Source organism: Rhinatrema bivittatum, chromosome 17 (genome assembly GCF_901001135.1).
Source record: "Rhinatrema bivittatum chromosome 17, aRhiBiv1.1, whole genome shotgun sequence".
Lineage (NCBI taxonomy): Eukaryota > Metazoa > Chordata > Amphibia > Gymnophiona > Rhinatrematidae > Rhinatrema > Rhinatrema bivittatum.
In genome coordinates, this window is record NC_042631.1 from 39,470,381 (window position 1) to 39,491,794 (window position 21,414).

At 41.3% G+C, this 21,414-nt stretch overlaps 1 protein-coding gene across 6 annotated transcripts in view; it reads left to right on the forward strand.

Annotated features, from left to right (window-relative positions):
• The window catches only part of TOLLIP (toll interacting protein), a 155,656-nt gene extending 136,124 nt beyond the window's left edge, over positions 1-19,532 (forward strand). For all 6 annotated transcript variants that reach the window (XM_029582830.1, XM_029582832.1, XM_029582831.1 and 3 more), the window contains exon 6: positions 7,208-19,532. In XM_029582830.1, the coding sequence (XP_029438690.1) occupies positions 7,208-7,419 (212 nt within the window). In that variant the 3' untranslated portion in view covers positions 7,420-19,532. The remainder of the gene's footprint in view (positions 1-7,207) is intronic.
• Positions 19,533-21,414: the final 1,882 nt, after the last annotated feature.

A 21,414-nucleotide genomic window follows, 5' to 3' on the forward strand; every position in this document is an offset into this window, starting at 1 on the left:
TCTGATAAATTCCTATATGTCTCTGCGCGCATACACCATAACCTCAGCCCCTCAATTCTTTCATTGTTGGGCCACGGCATTTTTTCACCATGCACTTTACTCATAGGTCCAAATTTGTTATGAGTAAGATTCAGTGAAATTCAATTATCAGTGGACCTAAGCTGTTCAATCGCTTTCGTCCCTAATCCATATTGCAGATTCACTGGTCCTGATCATGCTCGCATTTGCTCAGGGTTGCAGGGTTCGAACTGACAGCTGTTTAACCCAATATGCGTCTATTCCGGTCCATGCAGAGTTTCACATCAACTTCCCGGAGCTTCAAGCCATGAGTTATGCCTTTTTACCTTCCACTACTGCCTCTGCAACATACAGACAGACAGCATAGTGACAATGTGGTATTTTCAACACACAAGCACGCACAACCTCTTAGCTGCTCTGCTAGGAAGCTGCGCAGCTCTACCCTTGGCCCTTGCTCACTCCATGCATCCCTGGGTCACTTATCTAACACTTACTGAACGCACTAGCAGACCTTCTCCATGTAGGTTTCCATCCTCTCGGGTGGTCTCGGACTACATGTGTAGCAAGGGAAATCTTCTAGCGCTGAGGTCAACCGACCTTGCCCTCTGCGTCTGAATTGAACCATACGGTGGACAGATTCTACTCCTTACACATGTCTCCAATGCGTTCCCATGGACGCCTTTGCTGCAACAAAGGCCTCTTATATGTGTCTCTTTCGATGCCTCTCATAGCCAGCACCCTTATTATGCTGCACTGGGACGGGGTTCACTGTTTCTCAGATCCACGTCCTGGCCGAGACCAGTGTGCTTTCCCATACTTCTCAATCTATCACACCAGTAACCAATTCGCCTTCTCACAGGTCAGTCTCGTATCATGGACTAACTGATGTTCTCAGGTACTGATAGCGTCTCAAAAACCTTCTACACATAAATCTTACCATTCAAAATGGCATGACTTATCACATGTCGCATAAAAAAGGGGTATTATTTATTTATTTTACCTTTTTATATACCAAAACGTTTGTTAGTTACTTCAAGCCGGTTTACATGTTTCTTATAAAACGTAGGAAATAAAACAATCTTTAAACCATTAAAACAATTAAAATTGGTGCCCAAAATGACACCTAATATACATTGCCCAAACTAAACATTATCCAAGAACGGGATAACACTCTATAAAATACATGTTACAATAATATTCATCTCAATAAAACCATTTACCTATATCAAATTTGAAAACATTGTCTTAAACTAATTTTGTAGTTAAAATATACTTAGAAATAAAACAAATTAAAATAATCATAAAATAATCCCAACATAAATACGTAAGTAAGTGGATAGGCAAAGGAATTATACTGTAAATTTAGCCAATTTGTACATAAGCCTGCTCAAACAACCAAGTCTTCAAGGCTTTTTTGAATGTGCTTGCATTTGTCTCCAGTCTAATATCTAGTGGGAGATTACCCACTAGATATTATTACCCCCTTTTTTTCTACACCACTCTTTTCTCTTACTCCCTCGGATTGTGCTCCCCAGACATCCTCCACATGGGTACGCCTCTGTTCCAATTGGCATACCACTTGGGAGTGGGGATACCCGATTAACGGTTCAACCCCTTCGGAGTCAGCTTACCATGGGTTATCCACTGATTAAGCCGCCTCTATTTTTACTGGTTACGGAATGGTGTCTATATTTAGTGCTTACAAGACTCATACGTTCCCCGTTCGAGCCTTACCATTCCTCTCACTTAACAGTCTGGCATGGGAAATTCTTTCCCTCCTAGTCATCACTTCTGTCAACAGGGTCAGTGAGTTCCACACCTTGTTACATACTCACCCGACCCTCCGTTCCTCCGTGACTGAGTGGTTTTACGTATTCAACTTCATATCCTTCTTAAGGTAGATGCAGCATCTCACCTTACTCAGAATATACTCTGCCCACTTTTTCCCAACACCTCTCTCTCACCAGAGCGAGAGGGTTTTCCACTCCTTGGACTGTAAAAGTACACTTGCATTCTTCTAGACCGCACTACACTCCATAGGAATTACACCTAACTCTTTCCTTCTCTGGCAAAAGCCAAGCTGCGAGTTCCAATGGGCAAACAGACCTATTCCTCCTAATTGACGGTCTGTATCTTTTTCCTACCAACAAGCAAGCTTTTCATTACAACACCGTGTATAACCACTCTGTTAGGGCCGTACCAGCCTCAATAACTCACTTTTGGCCAGTGCCACTTGTACATGTTTGTAAGGCTGCGACCTGGAGCTCTCTCCATACCTTCGCAGCTCATTATCGCTTAGATAAGTCTGGCCGGCATGCTTCCATGTTTGGCCAGTCTGTCTGCTCCTCTTCTTTTCGGTTTAACTACCCAACATCCTTCCACCAACCCGTTAAGGGTTTCAGGATGCCCTCCTTACCAAATTCCACCCCCGTCGTTGCGCCTTTTGCACGTCTTAGGTGCATTTGGTGCACTCTCGGACATCCTCAGCTTGGTACTCATCCATATGTGAGGACTACCATCCTGCTTGTCCTGTGAGAAAGCAAGTGTTGCTTACCTGTAACAGGTGTTCTCACAGGACAGCAGGATGTTAGTCCTCACGAAACCCACCTACCACCCCACGGAGTTGGCTCTACATAAGTTTTATTATTTTAGTTTTGCTTGTGCTTTTTGCTATAAGACGAGACTGAGGGGAGACACCTGTGGTCACAGGGATAATTGCAGGCTGAGCATGCTCAGTGCACTCAGTGTGCCAGTGTCAGTCAAAGCTTTATAGAAACTGACAGAAAAGTTTTCCGTAGCAGGGCTCCGTCCACTGGCGTCACCCATATGTGAGGACTAACATCCTGCTGTCCTGTGAGAACACCTGTTACAGGTAAGCAACGCTTGCTTTATCAGCAAAGCATCGCCACCCTAGTATTTCCTTGACCTTCCTTTGCCTGCCTGGGTCCCCCACTCTGTCTTGATGCTTTTGAGGTGCTGGTGGCCCCTCAGCAGCACCATGGTCTCTCCTCCTCCCCTTCTTCTATGGGCTCCACTACAAAACTGCTTCCATTGGTGAGTTAACTGCCCACAGAAAGTTTGATGAGGAAATCCTCTCTGTCTTGGACATAAGAACATAAGAAATTGCCATGCTGGGTCAGACCAAGGGTCCATCAAGCCCAGCATCCTGTTTCCAACAGAGGCCAAAACCAGGCTACAAGAACCTGGCAATTACCCAAACACTAAGAAGAACCCATGCTACTGATGCAATTAATAGCAGTGGCTATTCCCTAAGTATAATTGATTAATAGCCATTAATGGACTTCTCCTCCAAGAACTTATCCAAATCTTTTTTGAACCCAGCTACACTAACTGCACTAACCACCTCCTCTGGCAACAAATTCCAGAGCTTTATTGTGCATTGAGTGAAAAAGAATTTTCTCCAATTAGTCTTAAATGTGCTACTTGCTAACTTCATGGAATGCCCCCTAGTCCTTCTATTATTCGAAAGGGTAAATAACAGAGTCACATCTACTCGTTCAAGATCTCTCATGATCTTAAAGACCTCTATCATATCCCCCCTCAGCCGTCTCTTCTCCAAGCTGAACAGCCCTAACCTCTTCAGCCTTTCCTCATAGGGGAGCTGTTCCATCCCCTTTATCATTTTGGTTGCCCTTCTCTGTACCTTCTCCATCGCATGACATAGACATAGAATGCCATTGCCATTTCATTCAAGTAACATTGTTATATATGATGCCTTCTGTTCATAAAATGAGTTGTAGGATTTTTAGGTTTGTTTTGACCCTTGTAAACTAGTTGTGATACTACTTGGTTGTAGAGCCAGTGTTACCTGATACAGTTGGACACACAACCACTTGTTATAGATTATTTCAGCATTTATCCTATGGTTAGGTTTATCTTTGAAATTAATCTGCATTCACTGTTATGTATGCCAGGAATATCCAGAGCAGAGTTTCCTAATAGAATAAGTCCTGATAATCCACATTTTGATAGACCTTGTTTACAGCAAACTGCAGCTCCCTTCTTTTTAAAGTGTATCCTAGTTGTTGCTGGTCTGTTTGTATTTATTTATTATAGCTATTTATATTTCGCCTGATTTCCAGAACATCTGTTCTAGGCAGATTACAAAGTTACTTACATTTCCTAAGGTTCCCTTTGCTTTCTCAGTGTGGCTTTCATTTTCACAGAATTTCTTATTCCTATAGGTGAGTTCTCACATACAAAATAAAGGATGTGAAAGCTGAGTGGCCACCTAGTTGGAGACTTGTACCTAAGGAGGCTGACATGCCTAGGTCTAAAAAAAGATTGTTTACCAAGTTGGGTACTATCATTTGGCTACACAGTAAAATTCCAGAAAGCTGCCCTGCGGATGATGAGGATTTCCTTCCTGGGCCTAGCTTCTGCTTATGAATTGACAGAAGTTGGGGAATCTGCAGAGGCAGCGTTCCCAGCCTCTGGAGGGAAGGAATCTCAGCCATCACACAGCAGTGACACATGCAGGTGGGATTCAGAATGCTTGTTTACTGAAAAGAGCTTTGGTCTATGGCTGTCTGAGTGCAGTTGCTACAATACCTGTGTTACAGAGGAAGGTGGGTATGGCCTTAGGAGAAAAAACCCTTGGGGTTCATGAATGAATGTCCATGGTGCCTAAGCTCTGAATGAAATTGGACTGTGTTCTAACTGGGTTGGAAGCACAAGTTTGAAGAGACAAGTTGGGATGAAAAAAAAATCTATTATGTTTTGTGTATGAGAGCTATCTTTAAATACTGTAGATAGTCTCCTTTATTCCTTGGTCCTATTTTTTTTTTTTTTATATTTATCTTACCCCTTTCATTTTATATACTGTTTTTACAAATTAAAAAAATGCCAAACCATTTCCATCACTTAAATTTCTATAAACATTATAAAAGTAGCAAATTCCTGATTATCCAGAAATGGATCTCCTTTGTTCAGATTATGAATTGTTGCTTTCACTGCTTCTGCTTCAGAGGGATATTGGCTACAAAGTCCATTTTTTATTGTAAACATCTTTGCTTAATTCATTTGCTATGACATAGTTGTACAAACCCTGTACAAATTACTAAAACATTGTAAAATGTGCTTATGATGGTCAATGAAAGAGGGGAAAAGATTGTTTTATGCACTGATTTACAGCTAAGGAAAGAGGAAGCAGAAATGGCAAGACTTGGCAAGTATATGGATAAGACAGTATGGGGTAAACGTATGTGTGTAAGTTGCCTCCACTCATGTATTCCATATTTTATAAGTGTTGAAAATGTGCGTGAATTTTCACTTTTGTGGGCACGCATACTTGTGTAAAAAAGGGGGCAATCTAGGGGTCCAGGGCAGGACCGATAGTTATGCATGTAAAAGATCTGCACGAAGATTTTTTATGTCATGTAATGTTTACACCTGCTAATTACCTGGCGTAAATGATATTAAATGTTTATCATGTAGCACTGACTGGGTGAGCTGGGGGTTGAAGAACTAGGAGGGTCTCTGACCTGGAAAAGGACTGGGTGAACTGGTGCAGTAATTGGTAAAACTGGTAATTTCATTGCCGAGCACATGTTTTAAAATACACTCTTATCATGCGTAGATCCCGACTTACACTAGTCCTACTTTATTTTTATGTGTAAAATGTATACGTATATTTTTAAAATAAGTAGGAAAAGTATGTGCTTTCAGTGCATTGATATACGTTCTTTTAATGCAGTGCATGCATTTGCGCGTATGTTCTGGGTAGAGATATGCATATTTTATAAAATGCATGTATATTATATATGCATGGGTTAAAAAAATACAGGCGTGGTCTGCTTGCAGCTATATATGCGCTTATACGCTGTGCACATTTGTTTAAAAGTTATTCCCCTATGAATAAGGCATTAAATATGCTAATTGTTGATAAAGTTATAAGATACTCAAGATGCTCTTTTAGAAGCAATTGTAATTGATGTAAATGGGAAAAGCCCCAGGCCCTGTACTTGCTTTCTTTGGTCTAATCTTCTGCTGCATTACATGCAAAATTTCAATAGTGCTTTACCAATAACCTTTCATGAGTGTCCAAACCAGAATGTGTAAAGCTGACATCATTGGCCTTTACCTAGCCCCATGCTATAAGACCTGGGACATTTCATACTTTGCTGAAACTAATTCTATGCTTCGACTATATGACATTATGGAAGGATCCATTACGTTCTATATCTTCTCTCTCCCTGTAACCAGAGTGATGAATCCTTGCATGGACTTCTGAAAAAAGCCGTATGTGCTCCATGCATTTTCTGTTTCTGTAACAAGAGCTCTGAAGTGTTTATTCTAGGAAAATATTTTTTTTATTTCCCTGTATAAAGTAAATAATTACTTTTGTTGCAATAGTAGCCGAGGGTTTGGTTGCCTGCCAGTAACTGAAGCCAGTTTTAGTGGCTTTGTCTGGAGACCATCTCTGTGCAAGTTCTGGAAAGTGTTTGTTGATGGTGGTGTGTGGCATGAAATGATCCTCCTCCATGACACAGTTCTTCTGCTCAGGATCAGGGCTCTTCATTTGTTACCCTCACAGGCTACAAGTGGGTCTTTTTTGGATACCCAATATTCAGTGTGGATATCCACACTAAATATTTTTGGGTATATTTGATACATTACTCTAATAATCTGGTTAATTTGCATATTTTGGATACCCTGAAAACTAGCCTGGTTTATGACTCTCAGGGAGAGAAATTGAGGAGTCTTGCTTTAACTTATTTGTACATGTGTTGAGTTGGATCTTGATTCCATGGTGTACAGAGACTTAAGTCTTTTTCATAAGAATATCAGATGAACTCCCAGAATGCAATATGACAAGTTTACAGACAAAAGGCTATCAGTCTTCTCTTCTTATCCTAAGTGATGCAAAAATCAACATTCTTATCTGTAACCCTTGATGACTACGATTGTAGATTTATTCCTTGCTTACATTTATTAATTCATTATCATACCGAGTTTATGAAATATAAAGTTATTAATGAAACAAATCAATCAAGTGAGTTATAATCATTAATTGCAAACTTGTGACCTTTAGTCTTACCAGGAAGTACATCAGGGATTTTGTAATCCTATTTTTGATAGCTTGATGAGCATTATTGAAGTCTTGACATTTCGCTTACTTGGAATAAGTATATTTTAAATTGTTAATGGTGGTGTTTAATGTTTGCAGGAATACCAACAACCTACAATCCTGGCATGGTACCAATGGCAGTACCACCACCTGTCAATCCTCAACACCTATCAAATGAAGAGGACTTGAAAGCCATCCAGGACATGTTCCCTGCCATGGACAGGGAAGTAATTCGTTCAGTACTGGAAGCCCAGCGAGGAAACAAGGATGCAGCAATCAATTCCTTGCTTCAGATGGTGGAAGAGTCATAGAGCAGCCATCCAAACTGCCTCCCTCCTTTTCCTCATCCACCCCTTGTGCCTCTGTCCTTGTCACTCTTATTTTGACTTGCCAAGTTGGAGATTTAGCTAGAGGAAGAATTTAATATGAGGTTCTGTGAAAAACTATCCCGCCTAAAAGATAGATATTGAGCCCTTGTCTTCTTTGGCATAAGCATTATACATGTGTGGGTTTTTTAATTGTCCGCTTTCATTTATTGCTACAGGTGCATGTTAATATCAGCCATTATATGGGTCTCTGTCAAGAATCCACACAGTTGCTTCCTTTTTTCACAGCCTTTTATTCATTGTTTTGTTGTTGAAACTACTCATAAAGTTTCAAACATTATGGGGTAGATCTAACTGTTGTCTGTCATGATCGCAAGTCAGAGCTTTTTTTTTTTTTTATAAATATATAAATATACAAATATACATATACCATAGATAAAGTATTTAATAAAATGCCCGCATTGCAATAGATTGCTTGCTCCTGTAAAATACCTAGAACATTACAGAATAACTACATCAGATATTTGGCCTCTTTTTCCTTAGCTTTTCTTTCTAGGAGTATAATTGGTAGGGCAGCAGGCAGAAGCAGTCACTGGAGTAACTATCCAAGCTATACCTGTTGTGTGAATAAATGGCGAATGTCACTACAGTTCTTTCGAAACAAATGAAAACAGGTCTTGAGTCCATATATCTCATAGGAATTGAGATGAGTGAGACTTGGAGCCAGTCTTAATTTTGTATCTGCTTTCCACTGCATTCCAGCAGGTAGGGTGGTTGGAGCTATGGTGTTCCTCAGCTAAAGTAATGTTACCTAGGGTATTAGAAGGCATTGGAGTAAATAGATGCTGTCAGCACTGTGAAACCATTAGCTTACTGACAAATCAGAGTAAAGGACTCTTGACTTGATTTATGATGAAAAACACAAAACTGTTTAATGCTTACAGATCAAATATGTAAATAAAGTGTTAGGAAAACATCAGTCTTAGACTCTTAAAAATAGTCTATATATTACAAAATTAGATTTATTTACCTAATAGTGGATTGCCCTAATGACCATCGTAAGGAGAAACGTTTCAAGCTATACAGCTGAGATATGGGATTTAAAAAAATGGTTTGATTTGAAATCAATCCTCTGCAGATTAGTCTTGCTGGCCTGATGGCCATTCCTCAATGAAACTTGTGACCAAAGATTATTTTTATGGTCCTCTGTTCCTATTTAATAGAAACCTTGGGATCATGATAGCTACATGGTCGCCTGCTTAAGGAGCATGTGATCAGAGCATGATTTATTTTTTTAAGATTGAGGTTGATACTTCCCTCGTCAGGTGCTTTTTAGTAGAGCAAGGGCCAACCTTTGCTATTCAGAGCACAAATTATGCAGGGAAAATCATTTCAAAAAATCTACAAGTTTAGCCTTACAGGAGCTGTAACTTAAATCAACTACTTCACAAACGTTTAAACCTCATGGTGGCCTACAAATAAGTCCTCTTTAGAAAATAACTCTGATTGTATAGAAAATTGCTTATAGATGTCCATCTGTTTCCCCTGTGTATAACTTTGAGCAGTTGAGATTTTTTTTTTTTTTTTTAAGAAAGGGGATCCTTAGCATATTTTAAAAGTCCTTAGCTAAGGAAAGATGTAATTTCTGTTAAACTACGTGTGTGAGGGTTGTGTTTTTTTTTTTTACAGCAATAAGAGTGGAGTAATCAGAACAGGGCTGCTGCCTAGAAAGAGATGAGAAATTCCCTTAAAGCACAGGAAGGTTTGGGGAGGTGGGACCTGTGAGCATAGGCTGGTTTAAGCTCTGTATTCTCTGGCTGCCGTTACCACCACTGGACCCAGGACTGGCCCCAGCAGTGATGGTATGAAGAGCGAAGAGTTGGGGGCAGGGGTGAGAGGCAGGTTTTGAGGTGAGCGGTGCCCTGGCTGCAGCTATGTCTAGTTACACTACTGGTAATAAAACATTACTACTTTGTGCCCCAAATCTTTAGAAATTCCTCTGATAGTTTGCCCATTCATTTCCATTTAGCTGCTGAAAAGATAACTTTAGATGACATTAATGAAAACCTCTTTCTTGTAGTGTACAGGCCCTCACCAGTTTTTGGTAGTCACTTGTCAGTGGTTGAGGAAGACTGAGCCTGGTCTTGCTGCTTTTTGTTTTGGCCATGAAATGATTCCTTCAAATATATAGACACATTTTTAGTGGTTTCTCAAGTTAATGATCTTGTAAAGAACTGTGGGATTTTTAGATATGTGCAGATATTATGGCTCTATATCCAAAGTAAACCTATGTACATTTGAGTCTATTAATTTGTTCATTTAGGGCCTGATTTTCAAATGCATTTATATTCATAAAACCCAGTTTTATGTACATCAATGTATTTTTGAAAATTGGCCAAGAGATTGTGTGCATTAAAGTATGCACCTAATTCACTTATGTGCATATATTTATGTGCCCAAGAAAGAGACGTTCCAGAGGGGGTGGAGATGGGGGTGGGGAAATTGTTTACATGCATACTTTTGATTTTCAGAAGTACACACACAAGTATACATGCACTCATTTACACCTGCTCTGGAGGAGGTATAAATAAACCCTGTCAGACTTAAGATTTCTGAGCACAGCCCTGATTTTCAAGACATACTTAAGTCTTTTCAGGCTAAAGCCTACAAGTGCTTTGTACTCTCAGACTTCACCCTATGTGTGCTGTTAAAAGATTGGGTCCAGGTGGCAAGTTTTTGTAAACAGTGTTTTTCTATATAAATGACGACATGTGGCTGTGGAAAAAGCTTAGCTTTGAGCTGGTAGCACTCAGAGGATGGTATTGCCCAACTTAATAAGCTCTAAGGCTATTCTGGACTAGTTCTGAAGGCAAGTTCTTGAATTTCAAGCAGTGTCTGCTATAGGAATAGGAATTACAATGGAACTGTAAAGAACTGAGTGCAAAGCAGGGATGGAACAATAGTTAGAAAACTTGAATGCCAGCCAAATTTTTAAGGAGCCAAGGAAAAAATCCTTTTCTTATAAATTGAACATTTTTTTGCTTGTTTTTTGTTCTGGCTATTTTCTATATCCTTTTTAGCTTAATTTTGCTTTTTTTATTTTTTTATTTTTTTCTCTCTCACGCTTGTGGAAAATCCCCAGGGAAGGACCCTCAGGAGATTTCCTGAGGCCTCTAAATTGGCTTTGTCTTATTAAAAACTTAAAGAAAAATTTGTAATACCATGTAATCATCTGAGGCCAATTAAAGTTCTTCTTTTATTGATCTTATCAGCTTGCATGCAAAGTAATAAGCAGGTTATAGTAAGAAAATCTTAGACAAGGTTCTAGGGATAGCTCAACGCAATCTGCTGCTTGATGTGAGGGATGAGATGGCACCTCTTTCCCCCCATCTTCAAATCAGGTCAAGTCATTGAGAGGGCCAATGGAAGGGGGAGGTCCTCTTGAAGTCCGGTCCTTTTGGTGATTTGAAATGCCTTAGAAGGGAGAAAGCAAGGGTCAAAGTTCCCAGAGGAGCGGCAATGATATTTCTAGGGAACTGGCAACCTGGCCACACTCCCAGGACCGTATGACCTGCCTCCCTCGCTTCCCTGGCATTTTCCCTCTGGAGAAGTGGGAGATGGGAGAATGTGGGGGACTGTGTGGTGCACTCTGTCCAGGTTATTAGGCACCCTAGGCAAACAAGCAAGTTTGCTTACCGTAAACGGTGTTTCCGTAGATAGCAGGATGAATTAGCCATGCTGTCTGGGAGCATCGCGACCGGGTCAGTAGGTGGAGTTTTCTCAGAAAGTACAGAGTTTTGAATTCTGTACGGCTGCACAGTGAGGTTCCCATACAATTGCTGTTTTACCTCAGTCTCTTGTAACCAAGCGAGATGCACGTGGAAATAGGTTTTGCTTATTTGTAGACTGTCTAGGGAGGTGGGCTGGGAACGCATGGCTAATTCATCTTGCTATCTACAGAAACACCGTTTATGGTAAGCAAACTTGCTTTTCCCCATCCATAGCAGGCTGAATTAGCCATGCTGTCTGGGAGTCCCAAGCTCCCGGGGAGTGTCCAGGTATTATGTTCTTTTAGGTAAGGATACTACCCCTCAACAAAAGGTATACAGTCTTTTTTAGGTGCAAGGGTTGACAGAATTGCCAAACCCATGGCTGCATCAGAAGAGGTTTGCTTTTCGAGACAAGTAGTGTGATGTGAAAGTAAGGAGAGAAGACCAAGTTGCCACTTTGCAAATATCTTATCAGCGGAATGTTTTTTAAATGTGCTTTTGGTCTTGTGTCCAACGGCATATCAGCTTCTTGTAGCAGAACGTTATACATTGGGACAACCTACTAGACAGAGTTCTCTTGGAGACGGGTTAGTTCGGAGAATTTGGATTAAAGGAGAGAAACAGCCAAGATGGCCTGGATTCAGAATGTGTTCTTTGCTTATAATAAGCCAGTGCTCTCTTACAGTCTAGAGAATGGAGAAGTCAATCCCTGTCATTCACATGAGGCTTAGGCTTGAAGATTGGAAGTGTAATGGACTGGTTGATGTGAAAAGCAAATACCACTTTAGGAAGGAAGGCAAGATGAGGCCAAAGTGTGACTTTATTATGATATAATTCTAAGTAAGGGGAGTAATGAACCAAGGCCTGAAGTTCACTTAGTCTTCTTGCTGATGTTACGGCAACCAGGAATATTGTTTTCCAGGTAAGGTATTTGACATGGCAGGAATCAAGAGGTTCAAAGGGGGGGGGGAGGGTAGCATTAATGTTCCAGGACAATATTGAGATTCCATGGTATAGGTGGTTTTGTGACTGGTGGTCGAAGACGTAGCATGCCCCACATGAATCTAGAGATTAAAGGGTGGTTGGAAATGGGAAGTCCATTGTGAGAGTGATGGAAAGCTGCAATGGCGCTGATATGCACACAAATTGAAGCGGATGCCAAACCAGCTACGAAAAGAGTGTGGGGGTACTCCAGGAGATGTCTTACTGTTGTAGAGTAAGGGTCCAGCCTTTTCGGTTTGCACCATTCCGAGTAACGACGCCACTTTCCGGCATAGTTACACCTGGTGGAAGGTTTTCTGGAAGCAATGAGAATGTCCTCCAGTTGAGATGAAAGTCCTAGATGGTTTAATATGTGCCATTCAACCTCCATGCAGTCAGGTGGAGGGATCGATGCATCGGGTGAAGGAGGGATCCCTCTTCCTGCGTTAACAGTCGGGGATGATTTGCTAGTAGAATCGGTGGGCGAATGGATAGTCGCATGAGATATGGTTACCATAGCTGCCTTGGCCAGGACAGGGCTATGAGGATCATGTCCGCCGCATCTTAGATGCATTTTTGTATTGTTTGGGATATTAGTGGAATGGAAGAGTAAGCGTAAAGTAGGCCCTCCATCCACGGAATGAGGAAAGCATCTGGAGCGTAACGAAGTTTGCTTGGGTAGATGGAGCAAAATATCTGTGTTTGACGGTTGCTCTCTGTGCAAAAAGGTCTATGGTTGAAAATCCCCACTGTTGGAAAAGGCCTGATGCCACGTCCCGATTCAAGGTCCATTCATGTGGATGGAAAATTCTGCTGAGGCGATCCGCTGTTACATTGTCTAATCTGGGAAGGTAAGTGGCTTATATTGAGACTTGGTTTGATATTGCCCAAGTCAGTATGCGAAGTGCCTCCCGACAGAGTATCCAGGAACCGGTCCCTCCTTCCCTGTTTACTTAGAACATGGCTACCTGGTTGTCTGGGTATACCATGAGATGTTTTCCTCTAAGTTGGGAAGAGAAGGTTTTAAGGACTTTCCAAATGACTCGAAGCTCCAGGAGATTGATTTGATAGTTTGAGTTTTTAAGTCACCTAAATGGACTCCCCAGACCTTTCTGGATGCATCCATCATGAGAGTGATTTGATGAGGAGGTAACTGAAATGGTGCTCCTGAGGTCAGGTGGCTGGTGTTTATCCACCATTGAATATTGGTGCACATGTGTTTGGTAAGGCGTACTCTGGACGAGAGTGGTTGCCAGTACTGTGACCATTGATTCTTGAGGCCCCATTGTAAGCAACGCATGTGCAGTCTTGTGTATGGGACGACATGGATGACTGTTGCCATATGACCCAGCAGCTGAAGGATTTGGCATGCCGATGCATGCGATTGAATAGATGCTGAGCAAGAGAGGACAGAGTTTGAATTCTGTCTTGTGGAAGGTAAGTTCTCTGTTGCATTGTATTGATGAGCGCCCCAATGAACTGCAGAGCCTGGGTTGCTTGCAGGTTGGACTTCTCATAATTGATTATAAACCCCAATGTCTGAAGACAATAGATTGTTTGGAATGTGTGAGTCTTCAAGGTAGTCTGATCCGAGGCTACCAACAGCCAGTCGTCGAGATAGGGAAAAATCTGTTTCGAGAGCTGTCGGAGATGAGCCACCACCACCGCTAAACATTTCAGGAAAACTCTCAGGGCTGAGGAGAGGCCAAAGGGTAGAACCTTGAATTGATAGTGGTTCTGAACTTGAAAACAAAGGTAGTGCCAGGAGGAAGGGTATATGGGAATACGCATCCTTCAGGTCTGTGGAACATAGCCCGTCATTGGGCTGTAGAAGGGGAAGAATACTCTTGAGAGAGGTGATCTTGAATTTTTCTTTCTGGATGTGTGTGTTGAGGTTTCGCAAATCTAAGATTGGTCTAAGACTTTGACTTTTTTGGAATGAGAAAATAGGGGGAGTAAAACCCTTGATTTCTTGATGAGATTGGGATTGTTTGAATTGAGTTCTGCACCTGTAGCGTGAGTAACTTCCTGAAGGTACAGGGAGTGGTTTGATGTATTCCGTAGAGGGGGTACATGAAGGAGGGGTGGAAGAGTTAGAAAATTTAATTGGTAACCTTCTCTTAAGATGTTCAGTACCCAGCGATCTGAAGTAATCGCTTCCCAACTGGCATAAAAATGTTGGAGGCGGCCTCCTGTGTATAGTGTTGGAGGTGGCTCAGGGTAGCTCAAAAAGATGGAGTCTGCTTTGGAGGAGCTGCTGGAGTCTGCTTTTGAGCACGTTGTTGGCGAGGATATCCACGGGAGGGATGAGATTGTGGCTGGTAACGCTGATGGGGGTAATATTGTGTTCTATAAGTGTTGTATGGTTTGAAAGGTGCCCTTGCATAAGGCTGTCTTCTGAATGAAGGGTAGAATCTTCTAGATGAGGCAGGAGGGTCTGCTGGTAATGTCAAAGTCTAAACCGCAGTATTCTGTTCTTTCAAAAGGGTAACAGTCTCCCCAAACTTATTACCAAAAAGATGGTCTCAGAGACCAGGTATATCAACCAACTTGTCATGGACATCGTCACGTATTGAGCTAGCTCTCAACCATGCCATGCGCTGTGCTGCTATTGCTGTAGCTGAGGATCTAGCAGAAGATTCAAATGACTCATAAACAGATCGACGTAAATGACGGAGACCTTCCTCCATATCTGTAAATGGCTGTGGTAAGGAGTTATCCAAAGCTAGACATATGGGACATAATCTCTGGAGACATTCAAATAGATATTGGATTACATTAAATTGATGATGCTGGATTTTTGTGGCTAGCATAGACGAGTGGTAACCTTCCGGCCGACGTCATCCATTGATTTATGGTCTTTGCCCGGTGGAGAATTTGCATGAAGTTTTGATCTTTTGGCTTGTAGCAATGCAGATTCCACTACAACGGAGTTGTGGAGTAATTGTGTGGACTCGTGGAGTTTCGCATATGGTATTTTAAGTCCATTTTTCTTGATGCAGCTGTAGTGGTAAAAGGTTTCTCCCACATTTTATGCAAAACAGCATCTAGTACAGCATGTGGTGGCAGAGCTGTGAGTTCTGGTGACATTTCAAAAATTTTTAGAATCCCCAGAATCTCTGCCTGAGGTTCAGGTACCTTTCCCGTTTCAATATTTAATAGAGATCCTACTTTCTCGATGAACTTTGTGTAGGATAAGTCTTTGGGAGGGGAATAAGGTTCCGGAAGATCCTCAGGAGGATCTGACGGGAATCCAGTGGATGAGGATGGCGACGATGTAGACCATTGTGAATGCGAAGAATCTGGTCAGTCTGGGATTGGAGCTGGTTCTTCCGGCTGAGTTGGACGTAGAGGACTTGGTACCACAGGAGGTAAAGGTGGTGAAGATGGAACTGGAAGTTGAGGCCTCCAGATCCTGGAAAAAAGTATTTAATGCCAATGAAATTTGCGACATCGCTTTTGATGCGAGATGATGCTGTGAAGGAACTGGAAGTGGGGTTAGAGGTGGAGGCAGTGCCCCTAGAAGCAAGTCTTTGTAAGGTCAGTGCGGTTCTGGGAGATGGAGTGAATGGGGTCAACTATGAGAAGACCAATCAGAATGAGAACCTTCTGCACTTGAAGAGTCGTGGTTGGAATCAGAGACCACTTCTACTTCAGAATCTGTTCGTGGAGATTCAGACGGATGAAGATGTTTTGTTTTTGATGTCTTTTTTAGCATGGTGTTGACCTTGTATTGAAGACTGTGCAGATCCATGTTGGAGCTTTAGGTTGTGAAGTATTTCGCACGTTTTGCATCATCATGGTTGGAGCCACGATGTTTTGAATGCCTCTTTTTTGATGCGTCATGATGTGATGCCTCATCTGGTGATACAGCTTTTCCTGATGCACTGTCTGGTGCGCCTGTGCGTCATACTGTAATGCGCCGTGCGTTGTGCTTTGATGTGCCATGTCTTATGCCATGCGTCGTTGCACCGTGCGTTGATCTCTGCTTCGATGCGCCGTATGTTTCAGCCGTTTTGACTTCCCATACTCTGAATGTTGCGGCGTCGAGGAGCAGGAGTGAGCAGGCACAGAGCCCTGTGACCCGAACAGCGCATGAGGGGACTTCTTCTTTAGAGGAGTCAAAGCCTCGACATCCTTCAGCGGCCTTGATGGTGGTACCGACCTGGCCGAAGCACCTTCCAACGACGCCAACCTTCTAGCTTGAGTTTTCCTCTGTTTCTTCGTGGGGCCCGGTGAAGTGTGAGGTGACTTTAAGCGCGCGACTTTTTCAGCGCGTTGTCTTCAGGCCCGGGGCGACATCCGACCACAGTCTCGACATGAGGCTTGGTTGTGCTCTGGGCCCAAACATATATAACAATAATTATGTCCATCTGTGGTGGACATAATTTTCCCGCATTGGCAGTATTTGAAACCTGTTGGCTTAGGAGCCATCGCTGCCGACAAAAAACAGGAAAAATTGAAAAAAGAGAAAAAAGTTCTTCAGAGACGAAGAGAGAGAAAAACCCCGCGTGCAGTCTTGCTTGCGGAAAAAAAGAGACTGAGGTAAAACAGCAATTGCGCGGGAACCTCACCGCGCAGCTGTACAGAGTTCAAAACTCTGTACTTTCTGAGAAAACTCCGCCTATTGACCCAGTCGCGACCCTCCCAGACAGCATGGCTAATTCATCCTGCTATCGATGGGAAACTTACAGCTTTGTATCCCTTCCCTCCCAGCCCTACCACACATAATTTAAAAATTATGCATTAAGAGGAGATTTTACATGAAAAAGGACATTCATAGTCTTCTGAGGTAAAAATAATCACAACATATATATTATTTTTACATGCACTACTGTGATGCCATCTAGAAAACCATGCAAAAAAGACACTTGAAACCCATATGGTATTAAACCTATTATAAAATGTATTCATTATGGGTTTGGCCCTCAGAAAGACATGAGTAAACTGAATTAGTTAAAGTGAACTTCCCATATCAGAACAGCACTAAATACCGTACTCAACAGTAACAACCCTACCTATGAAAAGGCAGCAGTGCTAATATTACAGCAGGCCCTAAAACATCAATACATCTCCTATTAGGAAAACAGAACTAGCCAGGCTGCTATAGCGCCTTGTATAGAAACTACATGCCAGCAGAATACCTCACCTCGGTCACACATGCAGAACATAGACAGACTCTCATCCAATACAGAATAAAGGCACCATAAAGTATAAATAGAAATATGCAGACAAAAACTAAACAGGAAACTGCAAGAAGCTTCCGTTGGTTTTAATCTTAATGTAATCTTGCTAATTTTTAACCTGTGCTTCCTGGTTTAGCCTCTTGCACACTATAAAGTGTCTAATCAGGGCTTTTCCACGTTTCCAGCTTCTGATTCACTCAGCTGTGCCAATTTTTATTATCCATCAGTACCCTCCCTTCCCAATATCTCTGCATATCCTGTAAATCTCCATCTGGTTCTATACCCCAAAGTGCATGGCCATATATTTCTCCATATTGAAACCCGTTTGCTTATTACATTCTATTGTGGCTGCACTAGTTATGATTTGGAAAGAATGATGATGATCAAAAGTAAAGTGCTGCAGTTTTAGTGAAATTAGATAAGGCGAAATATGCAATGTATTTATTTATTGAAGAAAAATGCTCTCCCTGTCAGCTTGATTAGATAAAACTCAAAGTATAATAAAAACTCTTGGAAAAAAGATAAATGTCCATTACATACATCATTATTGCCAGGAATAAAGACAGCCCTTTTGTGATGTTTAGCTAAAATTGATAGATCAACAGGCGTGTGAGTGAGGGGGGGAAAAAAAAGTGGTGCCATTGTACTCTTCTCATTGTTTTCACTTACCTCCATCATCAATAACTTACTCCCAAAAGGAAAACAACTTGAAATTTTCATTTGAAAGCTAAATATGTAACAACTAGTAATAAAAGAAATACTGTGAAGTGTAAAGTGTATAATTTGAGATGGTGGTGGTAGAGAGGAGATTGGACCAGAGGGGGAAAGGGGCAGAGCTGGAGAGTATAGCCAGAGAAAGAGAGGCGGAGCTCAATTTCCATATTGGTAGTAGACAGTAGATTGGACAATATGGGGGGAGAGAGAGAGGCAGAGCTGGAAAGAACAGGGAGGGGGTGGAGCTTAATTTTCATATCAGTGATGCAAGTATGGGGCAGCTTTCCTTTTTATTATAGTTAGGCACATGATTACAACAAATAGTCACCATTGTGTTTGGTTCTTGGTACCTGTAAAATAGTACATCTGAAAAATATTCAACCATCAGAATCAACAGTGCAGTCATCTCCAAGGATGGACTGCCTTGGCTACCAAGCTAGGGGAAGTGGGAGATGGGGCACCATGTTGCCCTTGTTAGTCTGTATTTGAAAGAATGCAAACCTGAAAAGGAAAGAGCTCTCCAAGAGTAACCCTGCCTAGGCCGTCCTTTTGTCAAGCAACTGTTCTGCTGTCATGCTGAAATTGAGATGCAATCTGAGGTATTATATGAGAAACCAAAAACTCAAAAGTAGTGATTCTTTTGCTTTCATGTTGTTTCTGGATTCCTCAGGGGGTGTAAAGTCCCTTATTTTGGATCTGCTTTGCTTGCCATCCTAAACAGGGCATACCTTCTTGGTGCTTTTAGAAATGAAAATATTTCTCTTGATACTGCATGAAGATAGCAGACAGCTATGTTGCTTAACAGTTGATGAATGAATTTAATTTAGTTGAACAGCTGTCAACAGGTTGCTATAAGGGTTAGCTATAGGTTGCTATAGGTTAGCTATACCCACAAACTAGTCACCTATGTATGTAAAGTGAAATACTGCTTTACCTAACAGTGATGGGCATTTGCATTTAACTGGAATTGACTGAAAATTAAATACAATTACTGTATTATTACATTTTGTGATCTCTGCTATTTAGCACTTTATCTGCAGCTGGAGTTAATTCAGCGGTATAACACTGGCAATTCTCAAAGGTTCAAAGTGTTATCATTTCCACTACAGCCCTTTTCATGTTAAAGTTTGGAGTTAATTTTTTGTCTAGCTAGAGCCTTTCTAATTTATCTTTAAATGCTGTTTGTCTGCAAATGGTACCAGTTTGCTGTCTCTCTGAAAATATAACTATTTGTGCCAGTTGAACTGTTAGGCCGTACCTGAGATGCTGTGCTGTAATTAATCATTGTGAAGCATTACTTTTGTCTCCCTGTATTGTTGGGATTCTGTGTCAAAATGTTAAGTCGTGATCTTTTTTTTTCCTTGCATTGTAAAATATAGTGACTTTTTTCATCCTGTCTTCTAATTTAATAAATGCATTATCCATACCATTGGAAGAAAGAAAGTAAGAAACCATTGTTTGTGGTTGTATGAGTTGGGTTCTAAATACAAGCAGCTCAACTTTATTCACTTTCCTTCCCCCCCGGCAATAACACTTCATGCAAGCTTTTACATAACATTGTTTTCTTCATCTTAGTTGTATGATTGAGAGTGATTTTTTTTTGTTTATTGTACTCCTTTCCTAATTCTCTCACATTTAGTAACTTTACGTGTACCCAGCTTCTAGAATTTGACCAGGTTTCTCCCAAATAGAAGCTAAGCACCAATGTGATGTTCTGGGGCCCCAGTGATAGTGTAATGCAATTTATTTTTCTCATTGGAAACCAAAAAACTGAGCCACAACAGCAGCATTTGCTTCTAGCTGCACTTTATCTGAAGTCCCTGCAACCTCCATCAGTCTAAGGTATCTGCGCTAAACATTGGATCCACTGGTTTACCCCCTTGCAGAGGAGAAAGCAAACAAATGGAGCTCAAGACTAGCCCTGGTTAGAGAGGTTTCACTGGTGAAGGTTACTGTAGTTAATGGACAATACTGCTGGGCTGTTGCAGCGGAGGTGCACTACTTTCTGGCTTTTAGGAAAGACCATTGATAACAGTTGCTATAAAGTTGATAGTTCTTGGAAACTAAATAGATGGACAATCAAAATGAGACGGTTGATGTAGAAATGTAATGAAAATGGACATTTCTCCAATGCTAAGCATATCTAACAGTTACACTGATGGTCATATGACCCCTTCCAATGCTTGGTTGGAAGGAACTTTTCCACCAAATTCATGTGATTTTTGGGTGGCTTTATTGCTGTCCAAATCTCCAATCCTCTTTTTTTTTTTTTGTGCGTTTTGCTGCTGCTTAGGATAACCTAATGGTCTTTTTGACATCTATCTTAATTAAATTCCTGTGTTTCCAGATCCTTTTTCTTTGTCTATCTGGGGTTTATTTAATTTTGGTTAGTTTGGCCTTTGTGTCATTTAAAATGTTTTATTTATAAAATGTTTCTGCATTAGCCATTGTACAAGCTTTTATTCATCCATTTGTGTCCAAGTACATTAACATTTAAAAATACATTTATTTTCAATTTCTCATTGACATATTTTGCGAAACATTTTTGCTCTGACCTTTTTGTGGATATCGTGTCACCAAAGCATGTCATTGATTTCAAGTCTTGCCCTTGTTTTTCACTGACAGTCATTTCTATTACTGCTGCTCAGGAGAAGATGCATCTGGATTTGAGATCTGCGAGAGGATACCACCTTGAGCTGTTTGGAACTGTCAGGAAAGGCTCTTTACAAAGAGAAATCCAGCTTCTTGCTGGCCTGAAACATGGATAAAAGGCTCTGTGGTCTGTGAAAATATTTGGTGATCAAACGCTGATGAAGCAGTCCTTGAGGAAGGACATCTTTCATTCCAAAAGTAAAGCTCGCCGTGCATGATCTAAGACATAAGACTACTGAGATACCACCAAGGTTACACAATTTTAGGGGTACAGAGGTAGAGGGGCCTCATTTTCCAAAGCAGCTGCACTAGGAGGATCACCCACCCTCCCAGACTGAGATCATATCACTTCAGATGCCTGTGATGAAGTTTAATGAATTAAGGAAGTTCCTTGTCCCAAGGTTCTTTTTGACAGTAGAGCCTGCCGGAAAAACAGCCCACAGGTTAGGGCTTTCATTTAATTTACTAAAGTACTACAAAAGGGTAGATCTTGCATGTGCCATATGTTTTGTTTCTGCAGGTTGCTTTGGATTCATCATGTATGCATCAATGCATGTCAACATAACCCTTGTCAGGTTGCTGCTTCAAGTATTTTGCTAGTGTATCTTTGTTGATATTTGAATTGGCTGGGCTCCTACTTTGTCCCTTCCAGAGCTACCATAACATTGACTGTCTGA